Here is a 27,210-nt window from a genome sequence, read left to right as displayed (position 1 = left end):
AACATAAACCAATTTGTAGAGACATCATTTAAAAATAGAATAATTGCGTGAAGGCTTAGGAAATTAAATCAAGTGTCCTTGAAACAAGAACATAAGTTAGGGCTAGGCATTAGGTGAATAAGTAAAGATGGGTAGTTACAGAACATAATTATCACAAATGAAAGGGAAAATTGCAAGTCAATTTATATCTATTTGATGGGGTTATATGAAATTAGAGTTGTTGGGAGGGGGATGCAGTAGTGAGTCTCCAAATGGATTTCCCCTCACTTCCTTCTTCTCCTCCGTCAATGGCTTCCTCCGCATCAAAAATTAGAATATGCATAAAACAGAGAGCAATGATATTTGCCAATCAATTTGTAACTTTAAACAACTTATATATGCGGTGGGGAAGCAGTAGTGTTGTGGCAATTTCGGTTGCAAAAGCAACAACCGTGCGGCAAACATTGTCGTGTTGGTTAAGCTGGTCTCATGCTAGGAGTGGAGACAAGATGAGTTATCCAATGATGGCAAATGTCATTGTTGGTGACCTCTTCTTTTTGGTGTGGGTGCTACCATAATGTTGTGTTATTTTTTATTTATTTAGTTATTTTTGTTGGGGCTTTCTAAAATTGCAAGGGTTGTTGAAGAAGTAGGATTTTTTTTTCTTTCCTACTGAACTTCACAGTAAAGTGGGTTGCAGGAACGAGCTTGAGATTTTAAGCTTGGTCGGCAGATGAGGTAGGGGCTGCCATTAATGGCGGCATTGGAAGCGATGCAGCTAGTGAAGTCAGTGGTCTACGAGGTGTTTCGAATTGAACTGTCGGTGTCGCTGCTATACGGGAGGGCGAAGGGGGATTTTGTGATCGAGAGTTACGATAATGCGTTTTCTATGAAGAAAAGGGAGATGTTGTTTGAAACTCACACCTTCATTTGAAACCTGCACACAGATTCGAAACCCCAAGGAAACCCTAGAATTTTAACATAAACCAATTAAATTTTGCCATTCCATAATCTCTTAATTTAAATAAAAATTCCACGTAATCAAACAATACATGTCAACATATTAAGCGTGCACCACGTTAGCAACTGTAAACGCCGTGAGTAATAAATTAATGGAGAGGGCTTAATTGGCTCATTTTTACAAGTTTATGGACCCAATTGAGACCAGAAAAAAAATGAGGACCCACTTGAAATACGAGGACCAAATAAGGGTTTAAACCAAAAGCCAAGTTAATATTATAAAAATATTGATTCATCAACCATCTGCAGGATATCTTGGACCTTTGACAAGAAGCATGGTTAAGAGGATAGAAGAAGAGGAAGGAGCTTCAAATACATTACTCTTGTGGAGAATCACTTACGAGTCTTCTACTTTTATCTTTGTAAATATGTAAAATAGTTTCTAAAGGACTTATATTTGGTTAAGACACTTTGTTTAGCTTTGTTTTAGAAGCTTAGTAGCTTTTAGAGTAAAGTAGTGCAACATAAACCTTGATGTAGGTGAATATATGCCCAAAATGGTAATAGGAAACCTTTATAAGCCTTTTGAACATGTCAACATCAAGGAAGACTCCTAGACATTGAACTTGGATGATGGTTGGGGGGAAGGCTCTCATTCCTCCCCCCTTTCCATAGAAAGCTTCTAGTTCCTTTCTAGTGCATTAAATGCTAGCCTACTCCTTCACCTATAAAAGGAGAGGCAACCTTGTATAATTTTTTTGAAATATTTTGAATGCTAGAGTTTCTTTGCCAAATTTGCAAGTCTCCTTCTCTTTAGTTCTCACTCTAAGAAATGTCTTTCTCTAGACTTCTTACCTTCTCCTTCATGGTTGGTCTCACCTCCTAAAAGGACTTCTACCTAGACCACCCAACACCATCAACCCCATCTGTTCATCTTGAAAAGCTTCCGCAACATTCATCATCTCAATCCATCCTTTGCACAGCTTCATCAACACACCTTGGAGAGCATCTCTTGTTGAAGAAGCATCCTTAAGCAATCCTCCATCACGTTTGAACTTGATGAACTAGAATCATTCTCTTCCCAAACAATATAAGTTTTCTTCTTCTTTAGAAACTTCTTTTCTTTCTTTTCTTTGCTTCTTTTTCTTTTGGGGCAATCTGCTTTTACGTGTCCTCTTTCTCCACATCTATAACATTTGATGCTTGAAGATGATCCTTGATTATCCTTTGTTAAAATAGAATGGCTCAATTTCTCACACCAATAGGGGGGTGAATTATTGAAGTGAAAAAACAAAATCTTTTAAAATCTTTTTCACAAAAAATTATGCCTTTATGCTTTTCTTGAATCTCAAGGTAAAAGATTTTCAATGCAGCGGAAACTTAATCGAATAAGTACAGAAAGCAATCGACTGAATAAAATAGAGTAGGGATCAGAAAATGCAAACACTATGTTTTTATACTGGTTCGACCAACCTGCCTACATCTAGTGTCCTTCCAACCACGGGAAGCAAATGCACTATAATGGTCAAGAATTTTACAAGGTTTCAACAGAAGACCTCATGTAAAAAATGTAAAACACCTCTCTAACCCTCTGATCAAAACATAGGCAATATACAACAAGACCAGCATAGTTTTGAAAAACTTTTTTCTTTGAAAAATCTCACAGCACACTAGAAAAGAGTTTGTGCAAAGACACGAGTTTTAATTGATTCACCCCATAATGTAATCGACTTAAAATTGTTGTTTTGCCACACATTTAAAGTTTAACATAAGTGCTTGTGATTTTCCTTTTCTATAAACATCTATCATGCAATCACATATAAAATCACATATGTAACACAGTGATATGCAATGAACAACACAATCATGTTCTCAAATATGCTTTAGACAGATTTAACACATTGATCAAAAAGCATATAGCATGTAAACATAGAACATGTAATACAGATTACTCATGTGTTATTAATTATGTCTTGTCATCATCAAAAACAGATATTATTGAGATTGTGGGTTAAGTTAAACCTTTGCTCCTCATATCAACAATCTCAACATCCTTCTTTGACACGTCAGCCACCCTACCTAGCTGACGTGTCAGTTAGTAAAAAGTTAATTTTTGGCACTTAAAATGAGGCATTTTCGGGGCTTTTTGATGTCCAATATTAGGGCAGCCGACGTCTATATGGCTTTTAGACGTTGGGGGAGGGGCAGTGAACGTCTAAATACAATGAAACAGTACCTTTTGGGTTACTTTCGCAATCTATTTAACGTCCAATGGGGGGAGGTGACGTCTAAATGGTATTGGACGTAAGGGACCCCCTATAGTCAACGTCTAAAGAATACTTTTATTTACAAAATTATCACCGATCAGTTTTAACGTTGGATTTTCTTTGATTAGACGTTAAACGCGTGACGTTAAACGCTATTTCTGCACTTTTGTGTTGTCTAATGACTCCACTATCACTTATATGAGGTGGTTTTGTTTTTTTGTTTACAAAAACATTTTTTGAAAAAACTATTTTACATATCAACCCTTCTATACTTTTTTTGTTTTAAAACAAAGCTTACAAAATGCAAAACAAAAGTAAACTAGTAATTTTCATTAAATCAATGATTGCTAGCAGTGCTTTCCTCGTTTAAATCACAAATTGTTGTGCAAGTAATATATATTCACCGTTGTCTTTTAAGTGCTACATTTTTCGTTTGAAGAATACATTATTATTTGAATGAGAAATTCTAGATTAATAATTTGATTTTTTATTCTTACGCTAAAACAGGATATACACATAAGAAATCATACTAACTTAAAGAAAATGGGCCTAACTTAAAGGCACCGCAGGCCCAAGGCCTTCAGACCCAGCAAACGTAAAATATCTCCTTCCTTTGGAGACTTCTAATGTCAGAAGTTAGGTGAGCAACAAAGTGAAGAGTTTTGAGGGAGAAGAGGAAGAAAGCTGGCAATCTCCATGGGGTTTCACCTGCTAGATGAGAGGCTGTCTTTACAGAGCCAAGAAACACAGAGAAGGCAAAGAAAATGGAGAAGCAGAGCAGAGGTTAGTGAAAGGAACTTTTATTTTCTGTATTTTGAACTGTTACAAGTAGTGTGTGTATGGAAAACTCTATTTATAGAGTTCCGAAGGGGAAGGGGGAAATAATATAGGAAAGGGAATCCTAACTAACTGAAAATAGGTACGATTACTGTATTTAGAAAGTAATCCACTGAACATCTAGTTTCAATAGCCTCCCCTCAAATTGGATGATGTATAGTTACTAATCCAAGCTTAGGAACAATCGATCTGAATCAGACGCGATGAGGAAACTTTGTGAATATGTCGGCTAGCTACTCATCCGAACGTATGGGAAGAAGATGCAAAAGATTCGCTTGTACCTTTTCACGAACAACATGGCAATCAAGCTTTATATGCTTGGCTCTTTCGTGAAAGCTCTTATTATGAGCTATGTGTCTGGCCGATTTATTGTCGCAGTACAAAGCTGGAGTCCCAGCTTCTAGAACTTCTAGATCATCTAAAAGATATTTAATCCACTGTATCTCGCACGTAGTAGCTGCTAGTGCTCGATATTTTGCCTCAGTAGAAGACCTAGAAACAGTCTTCTGTTTCTTGGATTTCCATGAAACAAGGGATGACCTAAGGAAGGCACAGAACCCTGTAGTAGATCTCCTAGTATTGGGACAAGTTTCCCAATCTGAATCGTTGAAAGCTTTTAGGTGTATTGGAGAGTCGGAAGAAAAGAATAATCCTTCTGAGGGTTTAGATTTCATGTACCTAAGAACATGTTGAACAACCCGATAATGATAATCAGTTGGGGATTGCATGAATTGACTTAATAGGTCAATGGAAAAGCACAAATCAGGTCTAATATTAGCGAGATAAAGCAACTTCCCTATCAGTCTTCGATAGGAGCTTGGATCTCTCAAGTAGTTGTCCATTTTGTACAGTGAACTCGTATCACTTAAAAAGGGGGTTGAGCAAGGTTTGCAACCCAGCATTCCTGTCTCCTATAGAATGTCTAAGGCATATTTTCTCTAAGAGAGGAGAATTCCTTTCTTAGATCTTGCTACCTCCAAGCCAAGGAAATACTTGAGTTCTCCTAGATTCTTTATTCTGAATTTTCTGTTCAAAAGACTCTTTATGCGGTCAATCTCCAGCATGGAGTTCCCTGCTAATATGATGTCATCCACATAAACAAGTAGGGTTGTGAAACCAGTAGGATTTCTCTTAATAAAAAGAGAATGATTAGACTTTGATTGTACATAGTCAACAAAAATGAGAAAAGTGGACAGTTTTTCAAACCACTGTCTGCTAGTTTGCTTTAGACCATACAATGATTTAGTAAGTCTGCAAACTTGACCTTCTTTATGAACATTAAGGCTTGGTGGAGGCTCCATGTAGACTTCCTCATTTAGATCTCCATGCAGGAATGCATTATCTACATCAAGTTGATGTAGAAACCAGTTTTTAGAGGCTGCTAGGGCAATGAGAAGTCTAACAGTAGTCAGCTTGGCAACAGGGAATAAAGTCTCTAAGAAATCTATTCCTTCATGTTGGGTATACCCCTTTGCTACCAGACGAGCCTTATATCTCTCAGCACTGCCATCTGCTTTATATTTGATCTTATACACCCATTTGCACCCAATTGCAGTTTTCCCTGGAGGAAGACAAGTTAAAAACCAAGTATTGTTATCTTCCAAGGCTTTGATTTCTTCCTGCATTGCCTCTGCCAAATCAGGTACATCTTTGGCCTCGTTATATGAGTGGGGTTCAATGTTAGCAGTGATAGCCATAGTAAATCTTAAATGATTTTCTGTTAGAGATTCACAAGATAGGAGATCAGAAATGGGATAGGGAGTTTTAAGGTTGTTCTTTATAGATAGGGAATGATTCACCTAGTGAATGTAGTCACTTAAATATTCTGGAGGTTTTCTGACCCTGTCAGACCTTCTGCAGTCGTTGTCTTCTTTATTTCCATCAGCCTCATTGTCATTGTTATCTCCATCAGCGATGCCTTGTTGTATCTCCTCTTCAACAAATTCTTCACGATTATTCTGACCAATTGTTTCTAGAGGGTCATTGAGGAAGGTAGTCTTGTCACCTTCTTGGTCATTCATTTTAGTACAATCTTGTTGATTTCTCCAGGGAAAAATGTCTTCATAAAAGACAACATTCCTGCTTATGAACAATTCTCTAGTGTTGATGTCAAGGATGATATAGCCCTTGACTCCACTCTCATAGCCAAGAAAAATTCCCTTCCTAGCTCTAGGATCCAGCTTATTTTTGCCATTTTCAAGGGTGGAAGCAAAACAGAGACATCCAAAGGTTTTAAAATTCAAATAAGTGGGAGGAACATTATATATGAGATCATGGGGGGTTCTGTTCTTAATGATGGGAGTAGGCAACCTGTTTATGAGGTAGACAACATGATTAACAGCATAAGACCAATAGGCTTTGGGCATATTAGACTGAAACATAAGACTATGAGTCACATTAAGGATGTGTTGGTGCTTACACTCCACAACAGAATTTTGTTCAAGAGTTTCAACACAACTAGTTTGGTGGTTAATACCATACAAGTCATATAAACTCTCACAATTAAACTCGGGTCCATTATCAGACCTAATAGTTTGAATCATCTTACCAAATTGATTCTTAATTTTGATAACAAAATTCTCTAGGACACCTCTAGTCTGACCTTTATTATTCATTAGGAAAACCCATGTATGTCTGCTATGGTCATCAACAATGGTAAGAAAATATTTATGACCATGAATAGAAGGAATAGAAAGGGGGTCCCAAATGTCACAGTGAACCAGATCAAAACATTCAGTAGATAGAGAAATACTTGTAGGAAAAGGCAATCTATGTTGCGTAGCATAATGGCAAACATCACAAACAATATTAGGATTTATTGAAACGTAAGGGAAGTGTTCACATATATGTTTTACAACACTGTTTCCAGGATGGCCTAATCTATAGTGCCACAAATTTACATCAACATGTTTGAAAGAAAAGATAGATTTTGAAACAAAATTCTTGTCAACATTTGGAAAAGCTTGTAGGTAATAAAGTCCTTTGTGAGGGTTAGCACACTCAATCATCTTCAATGTAGAATTCTCCCTTATTTGGCAAATCTCAGAGGAAAAAGTCATATTGTAATTCAAGTCCTTTGTAAGGCTTGTAACAGAGATTAGATTAAAAGCAAAATCAAGTATATATAATACATTAAAAATCACAAAATCTCTAGAAAATTGTATAGTTCCTACATGTTCTATAGTAATAACAGAGTTATTAGGTAGCCTAACAATTATGGGCTTGATTTTATAGAAAGTAACAAAATTTCCTTTTTCATGGGTCACATGATCTGTGGCCCATGTATCAATAATCCAGTAAAGGGTACCTAGCTTGTCTTCTTGGTCATTCCTTTGCATTTGATTGATTTTGTTAGTAGGCTCATCAGCTTTCTCAATCATTTTGAGGAGCTTTTCTATTTTCTCTATCGTCAATGTCTTGGAGGCAGTATTGATGCTTCCTTGGTGAACAATCCCCTGTCCAACTACTCTTTCTCTCTTGATTGTTATCAGTCCTTTTGTACCAAGGTGGATAACCATGCTTAGAGTAGCACTCATCTACTATATGATTCATCTTGTTGCAATAGGAACATTATTTGCCATAATTAGGATTTCTTCCTCTACCTCTTCCCTGGCCATATGACCTAGTACCACGACCTTGATTTCTAAAATTTTGATCAGTTTTCAATGTTGGCCATTACTCATGTTGGTTCTGTAGACTGATTGTGGGTAGCAATTCTAGTATCAGTTCTGTCCTGTCTCTCTTGTTGCATTATGAGAGAGAATACACGATTAATATTTGGTAGGGGTTCCATTAGGAGAATCTGGGTTCAGACAGTATTGTAGGTGTCGTTTAACCCTTTCAAGAAGGGTATCATGTGCTCTATTTCTCTGTATTTTAGAGAAATCTTTGAAAGTTCACAGGTGCAGGGGATTTTACAAGTGCAATTGGGTATAGGCCTAAGGGATTCCAATTCTTCCCAGAGGATTTTTAGATCTGTAAAGAATTGATTAACACTTCTTTCTCCTTGTTTGATTGAGTGGATATCTTGGAGAAGATCAGAAATCTTAAAATAGTCACCTTTAGAAAATCTTTCCTTTAATTCTTCCCACAATTCTTTAGCTTCTTCAACATATATCACACTTTCTGCAATTTGTGGAGAAAGTGTTTTTATGATCCATGAAAGCACCATCATATTGCATCTCTCCCATGCATCAAACAAAGTTTCACTTCTTTTGGGTTTCTTGATGGACCCATTAATGAATTTTATCTTGTTTTTGGAGAGAAGAGCCCTTCTCATGCTTATGCTCCAAGAGGACTAATTTGTCTCACTTAGGACTTGAGAGATGAGGGTTAAACCTGGATTCTCCCTAGGGTGTAAGTAGAAGGGGCTAGCAAGATTGGTAGCTTGATCTGTCTGATCCATCGTAAGCAAGAAGCGGATCAAGAAATCAAGCAAGAAGTATCAAGAACAATACCTGGGCAGCGGAAATAGAATGGGTATTGATCCTGCTCTTGATACCATAAAGAAAATGGGCCTAACTTAAAGGCACTGCAGGCCCAAGGCCTTCAGACCCAACAAACGTAAAATATCTCCTTCCTCTAGAGACTTCTAGTGTCAGAAGTTAGGTGAACAACAGAGTGAAGAGTTTCGAGGGAGAAGAGGAAGAAAGCTGGCGATCTCCATGAGGTTTCACCTGCTAGACGAGAGGTTGTCTTTACAGAGCCAAGAAACGCAGAGAAGGCAAAAAGAATGGAGAAGCATAGTAGAGGTTAGTGAAAAGAACTTTCATTTTCGGTATTTTGAACTGTTACAAGTAGTGTGTGTATGGAAAAATCTATTTATAGAGATCCGAAGGGGAAGGGGGAAATAATACAAGAAAGGGAATCCTAACTAACTGAAAATTAGGTATGGGCAAAAATAACTGATCTGTATTGTACTATAGTTAATTGTACTATATTATACTAAAAAAAACTTATCCACTCTTCCTAAAAGTTCAGTATACTATTTTATGGTTCAGTCTTTAAAAACTGAACTTATAATAGTTTCAGTTCAGTTAACTATGAGAACTGTAACTACTCTTTCCTCTTCTCTAGTTCTCGTTCAACTGCTTTGTCTTGTCAAAAAAACGTTATTTAATAATAAAATATTAATAAAAGAAACAGTTTACATAAAAAAATTAATAATGAATTTTTTAAACAAAATTTATTATCACAAAATTTATATTTTCTTATCAATAAACATATAATGTATATAAATTAAAAATCGTAATTTATATTTTTATATTTTTTAAGTTACATATAATGTTTATATATATATATATATATATATATATATATATATATATATATATATATATATATATATATATATTATAGTGTGATGTTATTTTTTATATTTTTTTATCAATAAAATAAAATAAATAAATAAATAAATAAAATAATTTCTAATAATAAAAGAAATATCAATAAAATAGAAAATAATAATATCAAATAATTAAAAAATCAATTTATAAGACACTTATGAATAAAATAAGATAAATATTAAAATAAATTTCAATTAAAAAGAACATGTATTGTTATACTATTTAATTTAAAAATTAGTACAATTCAGTTTAAAATTATTATAATTAGTAGTTCAATTCAGTTTATATTGTAGTTTAGTACAATTCAATACAAGACAGTTCAGTTCAGTTTGATAAAACAAAAAACAGTTCAGTTTGTCTGAACTATTTTACAGTTAAGTTCAATTTAAACAAACTAGTTTTTAGTTCAGTACAGTTTTTAGCAAGTGCAGTTCCATTTGCTCACCCCTACTAAAAACAAGTAAGATTATTGTATTTATACAGTAATCCACCGAACATCTAGTTTCAATATAACATTTCAATATTTCAAGTTCAAACCCACAAAACAATACCTCAAATTTTAATAAATTTCATATTTTCATATCAAATCCCAAATTGAGTTTATCTTAAAGTCATACTTCTCCCATATTCACATATTATTTTTCTAATTCTTCACAAACAACAAAAGTAAAAAACTCTAATTTCATCAAGTTACTTCCAAACCATTTACAAAGACACGTGTACAATCAAAATTTACCCACATTACGAACTTTTCAACATTATAGTTTAATAATATAATTCAATCATTTTCTCAAATTACCTGGTGGCTAAAAATTTATCTACATGCAAGACCATGTTAATGTAAATGAACATCATGAAATAACTCACTTTATTTTAATGTTAACTATTTTCCCTATTTCTCAACTTTTTCTTGGACTTTGATGAATTATATTTTGAAAAAATGATGGTAAACTGTTGAAACTAGGGTTAGATGGAGTTAGATATTAAACGTAAGACAAGTACTTAAAAGGAAACAAGCTATTGGAAAAGTCAAAACTGTAAATACAGATAAAGGTAGTTAATTTAAGAAAGTTGAAGATGAATTTTTATTTGTTATATAAACAGTGTATTCAATGCAGTTTTAAAAGAGATAAAGAAAAATATTAATAGTCTTTAATTGAAAGAATGAGTCTAAATTGTAATATTTTAAATAATTTTCACTTGAAGTACATGGTCATGAATTTAATAGCTTTAAATATATACATTAAAAATATATGACCAACGACGTCACCACGTTATTGTAGGAGTGGTTCAGGAAGCTTGACTGAGTGGGAAAACAATAAAATGGGTATCACATTGCAAACGTAATCACGTTTCTTGCAGAGTGTTCTGCGCGGCCTCAATATTCGCTTTCCCAACGCAGCATTATGCACGTTTAGGCTCAAAATATTCGGCAAAAAGCACGTTTAAATTCAGAAAATATTGGGCACTAAGAAAAGGGTACTTCAAGATGTCCTCATATCCAATCCATGTTAGGAGAATAATAACTCTATTTTCAGTCACATAAAAATATACCTAAATATTAGAAATATTTTATAATTTAATCTTATATTATGAATTATGATACATTACTTAGAAGAATTTGCCAATTCTAATACGTTTTTTTTCTCTTAGTTGTTTTTTAAAATTTGACACTGTCCTTGAAATAGTCAAATTTGATTATTTTAATATTGTACCATTTAAATATAAATGTAAATTTTAGAAACAAGTTTCAATAGACTCTATTATTCTGCATCTTATATTTTGTCTAAGATGTTTCATTTTCTGTTCATTTATTAGAAGAATTGAAATTTGGTGGTGTGAGCTATGAATTTGGAATTGCATAATTTGGAATGTACTGTGTTTAATTTGCTATCCCTGTTGGATGTAGTGAATTATTTTCTTATGTGTGTGGTTATGGGATAACATATTCCTAGTCGTGGTTTAAGTAGTTTCAAGAAAAACTAGTCATTTATACAAAGTGAAACAAAACTCTTTTTCTTAGATCATCAAAGAAGTCGAAGAATAATTTAGGCCATGAATTTTGGTCAAGTGGTATAGGTTTCTTTAGGCCATGTATTTTAGTCAAATGTAGGTTTGTTAAGGCTTGTATTAAGGTCTAATTAGTATAGGGTTTTTCCTTGCTTAGCTATCCAAACCATGTGGAAAGTATGTATCATGTGACATGCTTCCATTGGAGGTGATTTTACTTTAGTAATGACTACCTGACACCCTAAGAATGGAAATGATTTCTAAAAGTTAGTGGTCACACGTCCTTCTTTCATTGGAAAGGATTTGTGGGCATTTGTCCACTCCTTAGAAGGCCACTATTTTCAACCAAGAGATGCTTGGAAGGGTGGGCATGCAAAGTTTTTGGTTTTTAGGAGACACTCTTAGCCTATAAATAGAGGTGTCTTGTCTCTTGTAATCATCTTTTTTGTTGAGTAATGTTATACTGCCCATTTTTGGCCATAATACTCATCTTAGATCAAGACTAGAGAAATCCATGAGGTCTCTCTAGTCACCTTTCTCTTAGAGTTAGCATAATCTCTCTTTGAGCCTCCAACCACCACACCACCACCTAAGGTCATGATCCTTCTTCCTTTTTCCAACCAAAGCTTTCTGTAAACCTTGTCCATTTGCCCACCATATTCCACAAACTTCACCTAAGGGACCAAATCCCATAGCCTTTCTTCTAGCTTTGGCTCATCATAGCTTGGAGGGTTGTTATCATTTAGCTTTGGTTTTTCAAGAACTAAGTATTCTTGGTCCCTATCTATCCTTTCATTTTTTATGTTGTATGTTATTGTTCTTGCTTGTCTTTGATAGAGATCTTCATCGATATCTTGCTCTGATACCATGTGAGTGTGTGAGAAAAGAGAAACAAGAACTTCAGAAAAAATCATAATTGTGAATGAATGTTATTGAAAAGTATTTTGGATATAGCGGAAGCAAAGAATATATACAAAAGGGGAAGAGGAAAAAGGAAATAAAATTAACAAAACAATTTTATAACATTACAACTGAACCGTTTCTAAGTTTGCACAATTCGATAGTATATAGTCATTCGGCGGCCTCACTACCTACAACCGTTTTGTAGTCTTCAGTACCGTAGTCTCCAGTACTCTGAAATTGTTCGATAGTCTCCAATATAATACAACAGCTCGGTAGTCTTCAATACAACTACTTGATAAGATATTGTTATTTATCGATAACAATAGAAGAAAAAATCATAGAAGATCTCTATCAGTCTTGCTATGTTTTCCATTCACTATATTGTTGTTTTCATGATTATAGTTGTTTATCTTTATTTCATCCTCAAATATCTAAAATGAACTTTTAATGGTGATATGGCGGTTGCAAAAGAAAGAAGATGGATGGATGATATAGGAGAATAAGGAGAGGGAGGATATACAAATATATGTAGGGAGAAATAGAAAGAAAATAAATGGTGAAAAAATTGAAAATTTTTTCTAAAAAAAGGAATACAAAATTTAAGTCACACTATGAGACAGACGTTCCAATTTTTAAAAGAAATACTAATATTCACGATTTTAAATAAAAATTAAGACTTAATGAAATAAATAAAAAAATTAAAAAATAATATTATATATATAATGATATTTTTTTATATGACACCTGGAATCTTTTCTTATCTTTCGAGTAGATACAATTTTCAATTATTATTAAAAAAATATATTTTGGAATTAAAAATCAAATAACTCGAAAATATAATCTGGTGTTTTTTTTTTCTAGAATTTAATTATATTTTTTAATTAATGTTAACGAGATTGTTTTTGGATTGACCTACATTTTAGTCAGAGTTCTGTTTTCAACTTAATTGGTCTGAGGTACTTTTTGGTAGACTTTTTCAACCAGTATCAGCTTAGAAATTTCTTCAGCTATATTAGCGAGAAACAGTCATATTCGGTAGAATACTTGGTAAAACTATCCCACCAATGAATATGAAAAAAATCTATAACCAATTTTGAACAAAAATTAATATAAAAAATATTAATATATTTTGCTGGAAAAACAAGTCATATATATATATATATATATATATATATATATATATATATATACATAATAACTTAACAAATATTAATAAAAGAAACAAAGTAGAAACACACAATTAGACATATCTGTGAGAGATCAAAGATTATAATAAATAATTTTAATTTCTATTTTTTATTGTCTCGTCCTATGTATGTCAGAAGGTTGACTAAAAGAATGAGAGAATGTAGATATCCTATTATCAATTCAAGAATTTGAAGAAACAAATTATCAAAAATAATTGAGTTCCAATTGTGAGTATATATATCTTTATAGGCAGTTTCGATATCCAAAGAATAATTCTTGACTTAAAAGCTAGTAACAATTTTGAATTAGATTATTCATTGTTCTTTCTTCTTTTATTTAGAATCAACTTCAAACTAAAATGTTTATATTTGAATATAAAATTATAAAGTTTAATGTTATTAAATTATTTTAGTAAATTTCTAAAAATTTAATTTATTTTTTAAAATTTATTTAAACAACACATTTTATGGTAAAATATTTAAGAAAAATTATTAAAATAATTTTTTCTGTAAATCTTTTATTCAAAGTGAATTCATATCTAATATGAAATGTGATGAAAAAGTAATATTTTTAAGAAAAAGAGTTACGTAAAATTTTAAGAAATTGTAGTAAAAAGATAATTTGAAAAACAATTAAGAATGTATAAATGTAATTTACCCTATCTAAAATTAAGTAATTTCAGTACAATATTAATTGTTAATGAACAAAATAATAATGTTTTGTTTAGATATAGCAAACGTTGAAATTTATTATCATGCATTATTACTATTAATAATTTACACAAACTAAAATTGGTATTACGTACTGGCTGATAAAAGTTGTTCCATACTTATTATTAAACATTTGATAACGCATCAGCAATTAATAAACTTGTTTAATTTTGAAAATTGGAAAATTGAACGTGCAATTAAATTTTTAAAGCAACCAAAATAGACATGAAAAATTAGAAAAAGTATGTTGAAAATATTATCTTTCGCAGAAAGAAATTATACTTAAATAATAAAAATCAATAAATTTAAAATTGATCGAAAAAAAAAATGACCAAAATAATCCCAAGTTACAACAAGAAAGACGTTCGTTTTCATATTTCAATGCAATTTATTATTTGGAATTTTAACACTGTAATATAGATGTTTTTGTTTGTCCAAAATAATAAAACTTTTATGTAATCAATCAATATTTTTTTGTAATATAAATTTATTAAGAAAATTAAATACGTAATAAATAAAAGATTGCATCAAGTTGATGTTAAACTCGTAAGATAGAAGATGTGTGTAAGAAAAGGCCATAGTTTGGAGAGGAAACGAGAGTAGAATTAATACTGTCCAATAACGTCATATCGAGAGCATGTTCATTGTCATGCTTATATTGGTACTATAAGTGAGAGTGGAAGGGTAAAGTAGGCATAACAGATGAAAGATAGACAAGACATGTAGGAGCTACGTAGGACCACGTGAGTACTTGTTTCCAGTTTGTACCCAGAGAAGGTGAAACTGAAACAAACAAAGAGAAAATGAACCACGTCGCCTCCATTAACTCAATCCATTTTCTTGGTCAATGGAAAATGGTGATGCCACATTGGGACAATGTTAGTATTGTTGAAAATTCAATACTTGTTTTATGTGTTAATTTTTTAAAGATGAATTAAGTTAAAATTCACTTTTTTAATATATGTGGATTAGAAAGAGTGGTATTTATCGTAGTGCAGACTTTGATTTGGCTTTGCATATTAGCTGAAGAAAATGTGTTCTGAATTTTTGAAGTGTTGAAGAACTGACTGCTGACACATCACTAGGGTGAACTTCGTTGTCAGCCATAATGCACATGTGTACCCTTACTTCGCCTCCCTTAACAACCACCAAAACAACAAACAGAATCCTATTAGACAAGCCTAACAGTGTAGGTTTTGATTATAACAAAATCTACAAATAAAAATAAGTCAATATAGTAATGTTTCAAGATGGATAAATATGATTAGATTACACTCCCAAATAAGCATTAGATATAGGAAATGTGAGCTAGATCAAACATCTTAGTTAGACCCTCGTACATAAGCATTAGACAACATGATCTTTATTGTGAATATATATTTTTTTCAATTAACACTAGTGCAAAACGATGATTCATACAATGATAATACGTTTCGGCTTTTAGAAAACTAAAGCATAAAAAAATGCGATAGCATTTTTATAATTTTAACGAACTTAATATAGGCCTCGGTTAAAGGGGAAACAAAACAAAAAGGTGTCTATTACCTCGATTGCTTCAAAACTGGGGTATAAAAGTTTACAAAATCTCATGTCTCCTCCTTCACATTAAATTTTTATTTTTTCGATCACTTTAAACATTGGTTAATCAGATAATCGAGTCAATATCTCTTCATATTTTCACTTCACCCCTTCTGCACTATTATTTTTCTTATCGCGAGCCTTCCTATGCCTTCTTCTTGTGCTCATCTTCCAACCTACTGATTATAATGGAGCTTTTCGATTTCACTAGCGGCGACCACAACCTTAATGTGCCACAGCCCCAGCCACAACATAACAACCACCACCAGGACGCTCGCTTAGGCCTCGGAATCGACCTTAATGAGATCCCTTTGCCTTCCGCCGAAACCCTACTGGACTCTGTCACCAACATCGTCTGCACTTATGATGAGAACCCCGGACCGCCGTCGGGAGCCCCCACTGCCCTCCCTAACGATGGCCTCGCTCCTGGCGCTGCCTGCTCAAAGCCCTGCCCCGCCACCATTGGGAGCCACCACCACCTCATCTTGTGCGACAATTGGGAGTGCGGCTTCCACCTCGCCTGCGAGTGCGTCGCCTCTGGAGTGAAGAGCAAGCGGTGGTTGTTGGAGTGAAGCGGCTTCTCGATAACAGCTCCTAGGGTTCTAATCCAGATCCCCATCCCTAATTTTAATGTTGCTTGGTGAAAAATCTCAGATCTCAGATGTTGTAGGTTACAACTCATTCTCACAATTCTCTTCAAAATGCTCACTTTAAATTTTATTAACACATCTGCTTTGCTTTGGCAAGAAAATTTGGTTTGTGGATGATTGAAGCAACTATCACTCTTAACACATCATGGTGGTTGATTGTGATTGCACAATAGCTCTACATTGCTTCAACTGTTATGCTATGGTATTTTCACTAGTCTGCTTCCGTTTCTGCATTGAACTTGATTATGTTTGGTGTTAAATTTGAATTCTGAAATGAATATTGTGGCAGCTTGGAGTTCTAGTATATTCTTAAAATAGAACGACTCAATTTCTCACACCAAGAGGGGGGTGAATTGGTAAATTGTAAAAACAAAGTCTTTTAAAATCTTTTTCTCAAAAGGTGATGCCTTTAAAAAACTTTCTTGAAACGTAAGGTAAAAGACTTTTTAATGCAGCAGAAACTTAATCGAATGAATAAAGAATAAATTTGATTAAACATAAAAGAGTAGAGATCAGAAGATTCAAGCACTGCGTTTTTTATACCGGTTCAGCCAACTTGCCTACATCCAGTGTCCTTCCAACCATAGGAAGCAAAAGCGCTATAATGATCAAGGTTTTTACAACAAGGTATTTACATAAGAACTCACCTCAAAAATGTAAAACACCTCTCTAACCCTCTAATAAAAATACAGGTTGTACAACAACTAGACCAACAGTAAGAATAGCCTCTCCTGCTGTCTAAACCCTTTGAGACACTCTCAAAGTCAAGAACGCCACACGTTCTTCTTCTTGTAGTCACAACAGGGAACCTTAATCTAATCTTCAAAAGATTATAGACTCTGATCTCGCAGTTACACCCAAATGTGCAGAACTGATCAGCCTTTGAAAACGCAGTAAACTTGCTCTTCAAGAAATCACAAGGAGTTGATCACCATGGTCGCTTCTTGATTCTTAAAGCTCTTTCTCTCGTTCTGTAAGATATCAATTTCTGAAAAAGATATCACAAACTATTAGATTCACAAAAGTTCTTACAGAATTGGAATTCGTGTCAAATTATAGAATAACTCATCACTGATGCATTTTAATCGACTAAGCTACTAATAGAGTCGAATATAACAATTCAGTTATAGCAGTTAGCAGCAATCACAACAGTTAATTGAATTCGTAATAAATGCAGTCAAATCTCATTTAATGCTTGGTCAACACATTTAAAAATATGGTCGTTAGACAATTATATCAAGCATTAACATAATTTTAAAACAACAATAAACTTAGTTGAATGCAACACACATGTAATCGACTATATAACAGTGTTAATCATAGTTTTGAAATACTTTCTCTTTGCAAAATCTCACAGCACACTTTAAAAATAGTTTGTGCAAAGACACGAGTTTTAATCGACTCACCCCATAATGAAATCGACTTAAAACTGTTGTTTTGCGACACAATTAAAGTTCAACATTTGTGCTTATGGTTTTCCTTTTCCAAAAACATGTGTCATGCATTCACATATAAAATGACATATATAACATAGTGAAATGCAATGAATAACACAATAACAACACAATCATGTTCTCATATATGCTCAAACATATTCAACATTTTGATTATAAGCATATAACATGTAAACACAGAACATGTAACTCACTGTACACATGTGTTATTAATTATGCGTTGTCATTTAAAAAACTCAGATATTACTGAGATTGTGGGTTCAACTAAACATGTGTTCCCCCTATCAACAATCACAACATATATGATGATATCTATAATCAATGTTTATAGTTGTTTTTAAATAAAAATATAAAGATATTTTATTTTTTTGTCTAACAGGGTATGAATAAATACACATGGTGTGGATAAGCATCTGGAGAAGAAAGAGGTTGTAGTCCATGGAATTATTTTTGGAACATAAACAACAAGGTTGTGATAAAGCTGCCACGTGTGTGAGAGAATTGCTTGGAAGAGGACATGTCTTAGAGGTGGACAAGTGGCAGAGGAGGTAGAAAATAGAAGTATTCTGTTGAGATTGTTGACAACACAATTTCTATATCAATCTAGTTTTTGATGATGACATCCGTGAAGACTCCTGAATTGATTTTCTGGCTTGGTATCTGTGAAGGCTGCTGGTTTTGGACCTGTTGTGATACAGGGAGATAGTTCATTCTGAGGATTGTTCAGAGTGGTTAGCATATTGCAGAAGAGGGGATTCCTGCTGGTTTTCTGCCTATAGTTTGGCTTTGGGTTAGAGAGCAAATTTATATTTTTGACGTGGAGGTCTTCTATAAATTCTTTGTTGTAAAAACCGCAACCATTATAGTGCATTCTCTTCCTGGGTTGGAAAGACACTGGATGTAGGCATTGTTGGCCGAACCAGTATAAAAACCTGTGTTTGATTTTCTCTATCCCTTCTCTTTTACATTACAATCGACTTTAAGTTTCACGCAGTCAACTACATTTTTCCGCTGCTTACAAATTTTCATTACTTGCATTTCAAGAAAGTTCAAAAAGTTTCATACTTTGTTTTCAAGATTGCAAAAAGAAGTTATTTTTTATACAACACCAATTTACCCCCCTCTTGGTGTAGAAAAGATATTTGAAAAACTAGTCAACTATGTTTTTCTTTGATTCAACTATAAACCTGGGGATGGCTTCTGTTTTTGGCATTCAAAAAGGACTTATGATTTCAAAATTGATTTTGTATCTGCACCTTGCAATAAGAAGTCAAAGTCTGTAACTGATAGTTTCTATGAATCTTTTGAAACAGGAAACTTGGAATATAAGGCAACTCGAAATGAAGAATCATGTTCAGAAATGCAACGATCAATCTTGTTGGATAATAAATTCACAATGTTTCTAAAAAGGAAGGACAAACAAAGTTGTCCAGTCGATGTCAAGAAGGCCAAGAATAAAGAAGAATTGGCTATGATGGCAAAATCCAGAATTATCAAAACTGATATGAAAATATTGGAGATCCCACAAAGTTCTCAGATATCTCCTACAAAGCCACGGGTCACGTCACATATGGTGATAACAACAAAGGGAGAATCATCGATATAGGTAAAATAAAAACTCGTTCATCTTATGAAATTAAAAATGTCTTACTTGTTGAAGGGTTGAAACACAATCTGCTTAGCATTAGTCAACTGTGCGACAAAGGTCTAAAGATCACTTTTGAGCCCAAATACTGTCTGATAAGCAACAGGACTACAGATGAGTTACTACTCATGGGAAAAACATTGAACAACATCTATGTAATCAAATTTGCTGACAACTCATTCGACTCTGTGGTGTGTCTATTGACAAAAGAAGAAGATGCTTACAAGAGACTCATTCACATCAGCATGAATCAACTAAACAAACTGGTTTCCAAGAAAATGGTAAATGGTTTGCCCAAAATTCGATTCTCTACTGATAGATTATGTGATGCATGCCAAAAAGGGAAGTTGACCAAACAACCTTTCAAAAGTAAAAGAGAGATGTCAACCAAGAAACCTCTGCAATTACTCCACATGGACCTATTCAAACCATCAAGAATAAAGAGTCTCGGAGGGAACTCATATGGACTAGTCATTGTTGATGACTACTCAAGGTACACATGGACCTACTTCATTGCTGCCAAAAATGACACGCTCAAAGTCTTCAAGTGATTTGCTGCTGTTGTTCAAAATGAGATGGATCTCAAGATTAAGGCTATCAGAAGTAATCATGGAGGAGAATTTCAAAACAAAGAGTTTAATGATTACCTTGCGGAAATAGGAATTGCTCATAATTTCTCAGCACCTAGAACTCCACAGCAAAATGGAGTTGTTGAAAGGAAAAACAGAGCTCTTGAGGAATTAGCAAGATCTATGCTGAATGACAAAGACATGCCAAAATATTTCTGGGCAGATGCTGTAAGTACTACATGCTATGTGCTAAATAGAACTATCATAAGGTCTATATTAAAGCTTACTCCCTATGAATTGTTGAGAGGAAGAAAGCCAAACATTTCATATTGAGAATCTTTGGAAGCAAATGCTTTGTGCTGAATAATGGAAAAGAGAACCTTGGGAAGTTTGACTCAAAAGCAGATGAAGCTATCTTCATAGGGTATTCCTTAAACAACAAAGCTTACCGTGTTTACAACAAAAGAACTATGAATGTTGAGGAATCCATTCATGTTGCATTTCACGAGTTCATCATGGCTCCTAATTACTCTGAACAAGTCAAGAACTCTGCTGAAGAAGGTGAAAATTCAAATGAAGGAGAAGAATTTCTCGAAGAATCCATTGAAAAAAGACAGTGCTGAACAAGTTGACAAAGAAGATAATACCGAACAAGTCGACTCTCCCAGAACAGAAGCGACTAAAGTATGGAAAGTACTAAGAAATGTTTCGACAGAAAACGTCATTGGTGATATCTCAAGAGGAGTATCCACAAGAAGGCAATTGAATTAGTTCTGCATGAATGTTGCATATGTATCCAAAATCGAGCCTAAGAAAGTAGAGGAAGCATTGAATGATGAAAACTGGATGATGGCTATGCAAGAAGAGTTGAACCAATTCAAAAAGAAACAATGTATGGGAACTCACACTTAAAAGACCAGAGATACAAGTTATAGGTACAAAATGGGTATTTCGGAACAAAATGGATGATTTTGGTGAAATCATAAAGAACAAGGAAAGATTAGTTGCCAAAGGCTACTGTCAAGAAGAAGGAATCGACTATGACGAGACTTATGCTCCTATAGCCAGATTGGAAGCAATAAGGATACTTCTTGCTATTGCAACGACAATGAAATTTAGACTATATCAAATGGATGTCAAAAGCACTTTCTTAAATGGATATATTAGGGAAGAAGTGTATGTTGAACAGCCACCAGGATTTGAAGATTTTGAAAATCCAGATCATGTTTACAAACTGAGAAAAGCTTTATATGGGTTAAAGCAAGCTCCAAGATCTTGGTATGAACGATTAAGTGAATTTCTCATAAGGAAAGGGTTCTCAAAAGGAAATGTTGGCTCAACTCTGTTTATTAGGAGTTCAAATGAGGACAAACTGTATGTTCAAATTTATGTTGATGATATAATTTTGGTTCAACTAATCCTATGTTGTGCAAAGAGTTTTCAAAAAGAATGTAGGAAGAATTTGAAATGTCTATTATGGGAGAATTAACATACTTTCTTGGTCTACTAGTCAAGCAAACCAAAGATGGAATTTTCATTCATCAATCCAAATACTGCAATGACTTGCTGAAAAAGTTCAAAATGCTGGACTGCAAAGATGTTGCAACTCCTATGGTAACCAACTGTTATTTGGATCTTGATGAGGCTGGAAAAAATGTTGATCAAAAAATGTACCGAGGTATGATTGGCTCTTTACTTTATCTTAGTGCTAGTAGGCCTGATATAATGCACAATGTGTGTCTTAGTGCTAGATTTCAATCTGCACCTAAAGAATCACACCTAACTACTGTAAAAAGAATTTTGAAATACCTCAAGGGTACCAAAGGCCTAGGACTATGGTATCCGAATGGTACAAACATTTTTCTAACTGGTTACAGTGATTCTGATTTTGGAGGTTGTAAACTAGACAGAAAAAGCACTAGTGGCAAATGTCACTTGGATCATCATTGATCTCTTGGCATTCAAAGAAGCAAGCATGTGTGGCTTTATCTACTACAGAAGCTGAGTACATAGCAGTTGGCAATTGTTGTGCACAATCTCTTTTGATAAAGAGTCAATAAAAGGATTATATTATAAAACTAGAAAACATCCCTCTAAAATGTGATAGTACTAATGCTATAAACTTGACAAAGAATCCTATTTTACATTCGAAAACCAAGCACATTGAGATAAGGCATCACTTCATTCGTGATCACATCCTCAAGGGTGAAATCAAGATTGAGTATGTCGATACTTTGCATCAGTGGGCTGACATTTTCACAAAACCTCTGAACAAAGAATGATTTTTTACAATTCGAAATGAACTAGGTATTTTCAATGATAGTAGCATAAAGTGATTAAGTGATTCGACTGTGATACTATTGAAGTCAAGTATGCTTGATATGTTATACATCTTTACATATTGACTTTTGTTGTTCATGATTATTTTTCTTGCTTAACTAAAATGTTTGATCTGGGAAAGATCTTTGAAAGGTTTTGCAGGAAGAACATTGCTTTGGGAACTCCAAGTGGATTTCAACAACTTGGGAAAGCAATGTATTCGACTGGGAAAATTATGTAATCGACTAATCATAACAGGGTTATAAATTCCAATTATGGAATTTGGTTATTCTTTCATTGATTGCTTATTCTTAATATCTACTATTATCTCTGATATAAATTGTTTTTTACATATCATATTTGAGATAATATTGTGAGATTGTTTATTGTATCATTGCATGACTAAACTGTTTTCTATCCTTTCTTTGATACAACTTTATGCATACTATTTGTATAATATGTGATACACTGCATTGTGCATCTGAACTGGTTCTGATATCTATACATAATGACAGAGGGAGTATTACATTTTACACATTTTTCACTCTCATGCCTGCATTTCATGGGGAGTTATCGTTTACGTGTGATTAAACATGAGGGAGAAATCATTTTCATGTAATTGATAGAGCATCAATGCATCTTGTAAATTGCAATTTTTTTGATGTATCTTTGTTTGACATGTCAGCAAAATATCTAGAGCATACCTTTTTTGCTAAAGCACAAAGGGGGAGAAATTTATGAATGCTTTATGAAAGGGGGAGAACTGTTATTCTATTTCATATTCTGCTTGATATTTGTTGTTGTTTTAATTGTGTTACATGCAGAGTACTTAAATGTTCTAACTGTAATATATCTTTTGTTACTCTGTGTTGTATTGAAATGTGCAAACATGGTTGGTTATTAATCATGGTTGTGCATCATCAAAAAAGGGGGAGATTGTTGAGATTGTTGACAACACAATTTCTATATCAATCTAGTTTTTTATGATGACAACACATTGCTTAATAACAAGCACATGTTGTTACTGCATTACATGTTCTTCTGTTGATTGATTGTGATATCTATTGAACATGTTTATGAGTTGTGTTACATGTTCCTATGTTGATTGATTGATATATATCTGGAACATGTTTATATGCTTTATGTGCTATGTGCAAATGCATCATTACAAATGTTTTACTGCACATGTTTCAAAGCTGAAAACCACAAGCACTTTTATGAACTTATTATTGTGCGACAAAGTTATAGTGAAGTCGACTACATTACTAGTGAATTCAACTATGATAAAATCTTTGTACAGATTTTGAGAATCAGCGTTGTGTGATATTTTTGAGAAGAAAAGAATTTCAAAATGTTTTACATGTTGATAGTCGACTATGTGCGCCACATATTCGACTATATCTGTCTTCTGATTTGAAATTTTGTTATGCTCTTGCACTCTAACGACTATATTTTTGAAAGTTAGTTAAGCATTGATGACTTAATCAATTGTATTAAATGTGTTTTGTTTTTGGCTGACTGTATGCTACCTGGTTAACTGTTCTATTATAACTGTCATAATTCAGTTGACTGTATTAGTAGCATATTCGAATGAGAATGTGTCTGATTAACAGAAATCTATAAATAAGTTGAACACCATTTGTTCAATGACTTTTGATGATCTAACAATTTCATTTCTGTTTCATATTGAATTCTCTGAGCTCCAAGAATTCTCCAAGAAGACGGTGCTGATCTTTCTTGAAAGAGATTCTTAAGGGAGATTTTCTACGCTCACATTGTTTGATCAACATCTGCACAAAGAAGGTGTTATGCTTTTGATCACGTCAGGCTTGGCATCCTTGAAGACTGCTGAATTAATTTTCCGGCTTGGCATCCGTGAAGACTGCTGGTTTTGGACCTGTTGTGATGCAAGGGGATAGTTCATTCTGAGGATTGTTCAGAGTGGTTAACAGATTGCAGAAGAGGGGATTCTTGCTGCAAGTCTTGCTGGTTTTCTGCCTATAGTTTGGTTTTGGGTTACAGAGGAGATTTATATTTTTGACGTGGAGGTCTTCTATAAATTTCTTGTTGTAAAAACCGCAACCATTATAGTGCATTTGCATCCTGGGTTGGAAGGACACTAGATGTGGGCATTGTTGGCCGAACCAATATAAAAACCTGTTTTTTATTTTCTCTATCCCTTCTCTTTTACATTACAGTCGACTTTAAGTTTCACGCAGTCAACTACGTTTTTCTGCTGCTTACAAATTTTCATTACTTGCATTTCAAGAAAGTTCAAAAAGTTTCATACTTTGTTTTCAAGATTGTGAAAAAAAGTTATTTTTGATACAACACCAATTCACCCCCACCCCCTCTTGGTGTAGAAAAGAAGCCTACCTGTTTTCCAACATATTCTATATAAGAAAGGTTGAAAATGAAGAAGGAAGTATAGCACTACCATTTTTCTTTCATTTATTTTGACATTTTTTGCTTGTTCAAATGGGTATGTGTTATAATCTTAGGATTGTGTTACAGACAATGGTTGAGATTATTGTCACAGAAGAGAATCGGGAGGGAATGAAAATTGTGGCCACGGTGTGTAAGCTCGGAGCTTCCATGCTAGTGGTTGAACTTCATGATCATAGTTTTCTTTACAGGTAAATCATGTGATAAATATTTCAGCTTTCAACACAATTCCATGTGGAATTGTAACTCAGAACTTCATTCAGTAGTTGGGGTGAACGGTATTGAATATTGATGACGATATCCTTGTCTTTATGAATGATATTGATGATGATGATAACTATGTCTAATAGTTGTGAAGGTTGTGATCAAAGGAATTGTGGATTTTACTCTCTGTTTGCTTGTTTGGATCATGGTGTTGTTACCTGTGAGCATCAGAAATTGGTCACTGAAAACATTGGCACTTGCACGTGCCTCCTTACTTATGATAAAATAAATGCCAAATGCATTTGGGCTCCACTGTCGGATTGGGCTTTCCCGAAGTTGAAACATGAATCAGTATTCAGAAGTTATCCTTGTCTTGCAATGCAGCAGTAGTAATTTATCATCCCTTGTTATTTACTAAAATGTGTGTTTGGTTAATTTAATGTCTTGAGGTGTTTGTTTTTTTATTTATTTATCTTTCTGATAAGCTGCCGTTGGAGCCATCAAATTAATACTACTTTTCAAGGCAACTTCAGTATTGCCAAGTAGTATTCAAGAAAGTAGATAGGGCTAAAGTAACCCTAAGTCGTCTCCCAACGAACACATAATTGCTTTCGAATATCTGACTCTTATGAATGCTATGCAATGCTTATGACTAAAAGTGAGAATGTTTAAAGAAAGTTGTAGAACAAAGATGAAACTTAAAAACAATTATGAAGAAACAGGCTAATTCCACTGCTTTTCCAAAATAGATTCATCATCGGTTATTCAATGATCATTGTTCAATTGATTATTGTTTAAGTTTCAAAATTAATTAAAGTACATTCTTAATTAATTTGAGGTCGATCATGCAATTAATCAAAGTACATTCTCAATCAAATGCAAGACCTTTCTAGATTATTCACAATAAATTCAACCAAAGTACATTCTCAATCAANNTNATTGTGTTTAATCATGTCTATTCTTAAATCTCTTAACCAAATTAAAAGCTAATCAATCAAAGTAAATTCTCAATTGATTATAGTTGAAATTATTACTACCAACAAAAGTACATTCTCAATTGATAGTAAAATCCATTTAATCATACGAAAGTTTCTAAATTCAATCAAAGTAGATTCTCAATTAACCTAGAAACCATTGAACTCATATAATTAATATGCATGTAGATTCAAACACATTATGATGCAAAAATCTTTGCTTTTAATATGATAGAGAGATGAAAGACATAGAGAGAGAGCAACTTAAATCAATAATCAAAATAAACAATTGCATTAATTCACTTAACCTCAGAATCCATAATGAAATTACAGTAGAATAACCCTAAATGTTTAGCTCTCCATGAATGGAGTTGAATACATGATGAAATAAGAGAGAGAGGAGTGGTCAATGGTTGAAGTCCCTTGGGTCTCTTTATATAGGCTTGATTGGGCTTGGACTTTGAATCTTCTGTTGATAAAATCTTTTATCTTATATCTAATATCTTTCAAATATTTAACAGATTTAATCAGTTTTTGAGAATATTTGATAATATCTTTTCTAGATCAAAAAAGATTTGGCAAATATTATCTTTTGATATTTATTGATATAGTTAAATAAGGTGATTATTTAACAATATCAAGTAAAATATCTTAAGATATATTTTCTCCAAAATATCTTTAAAAATATCTAATAGATTTAAACTGCCCAAAATTACATTTCAACCCTTTTTTATTTTATTCAAATTTACACATAAGTCCAAATTTTCCTCTAATTGCACATTAGCGACCTCTTTCTTTTCAAAATTGCATAAGAGCCCTGAGTTGACCAGATTGGACCATCTTTGACCATTCAATTTCATGCTTTAAATGAATAAAATTCTAACTTCAGCTGCACAACTAAGAATCACATTTTAAGCATCTTTAATTCCTAAACCCAATAAATCCAATCCTCCCAAATTCACTTTAAATCAGTCATTTAAGCACAAGAATCTCATAAAAAATTTGAATTCTAAAACATAAATGTGGACATAAATATGCACTCATCACTTTCCATTTCCTTATTGTGTAGAAACAACCTAGTTGGAATTAGTTCTGTGTTGTGTTCTTGTATTACGTTGGAATTTGTAGCATTATAACATCTAACATCATTCCAAGAAACATTCAATTTCTAGA

At 33.5% G+C, this 27,210-nt stretch overlaps 3 protein-coding genes across 3 annotated transcripts; 2 read left to right on the top strand and 1 right to left on the bottom strand.

The window, feature by feature from the left end:
* Positions 1-4,276: 4,276 nt before the first annotated feature.
* On the bottom strand, positions 4,277-4,885 carry LOC106760308 (uncharacterized mitochondrial protein AtMg00810-like). Its single transcript, XM_014643761.1, has one exon. The coding sequence runs from the start codon at positions 4,883-4,885 to the stop codon at positions 4,277-4,279; it is 609 nt and encodes a 202-aa protein (XP_014499247.1).
* Positions 4,886-15,965: 11,080 nt separating this feature from the next.
* LOC106760307 lies at positions 15,966-16,349 on the top strand. The gene has a single exon (XM_014643760.1). The coding sequence runs from the start codon at positions 15,966-15,968 to the stop codon at positions 16,347-16,349; it is 384 nt and encodes a 127-aa protein (XP_014499246.1).
* Positions 16,350-18,319: 1,970 nt separating this feature from the next.
* Positions 18,320-20,077, top strand: LOC106760306. The gene is made up of 4 exons (XM_014643759.1): positions 18,320-18,429; positions 18,580-18,671; positions 19,195-19,410; positions 19,542-20,077. Exons 1-4 carry the CDS (start codon positions 18,320-18,322, stop codon positions 20,075-20,077), a joined length of 954 nt encoding a protein of 317 aa, XP_014499245.1.
* Positions 20,078-27,210: the final 7,133 nt, after the last annotated feature.

The sequence above is a fragment of the Vigna radiata genome, chromosome 5 (genome assembly GCF_000741045.1).
Source record: "Vigna radiata var. radiata cultivar VC1973A chromosome 5, Vradiata_ver6, whole genome shotgun sequence".
Lineage (NCBI taxonomy): Eukaryota > Viridiplantae > Streptophyta > Magnoliopsida > Fabales > Fabaceae > Vigna > Vigna radiata.
This window is presented reverse-complemented; position numbering and strand designations above follow the sequence as displayed.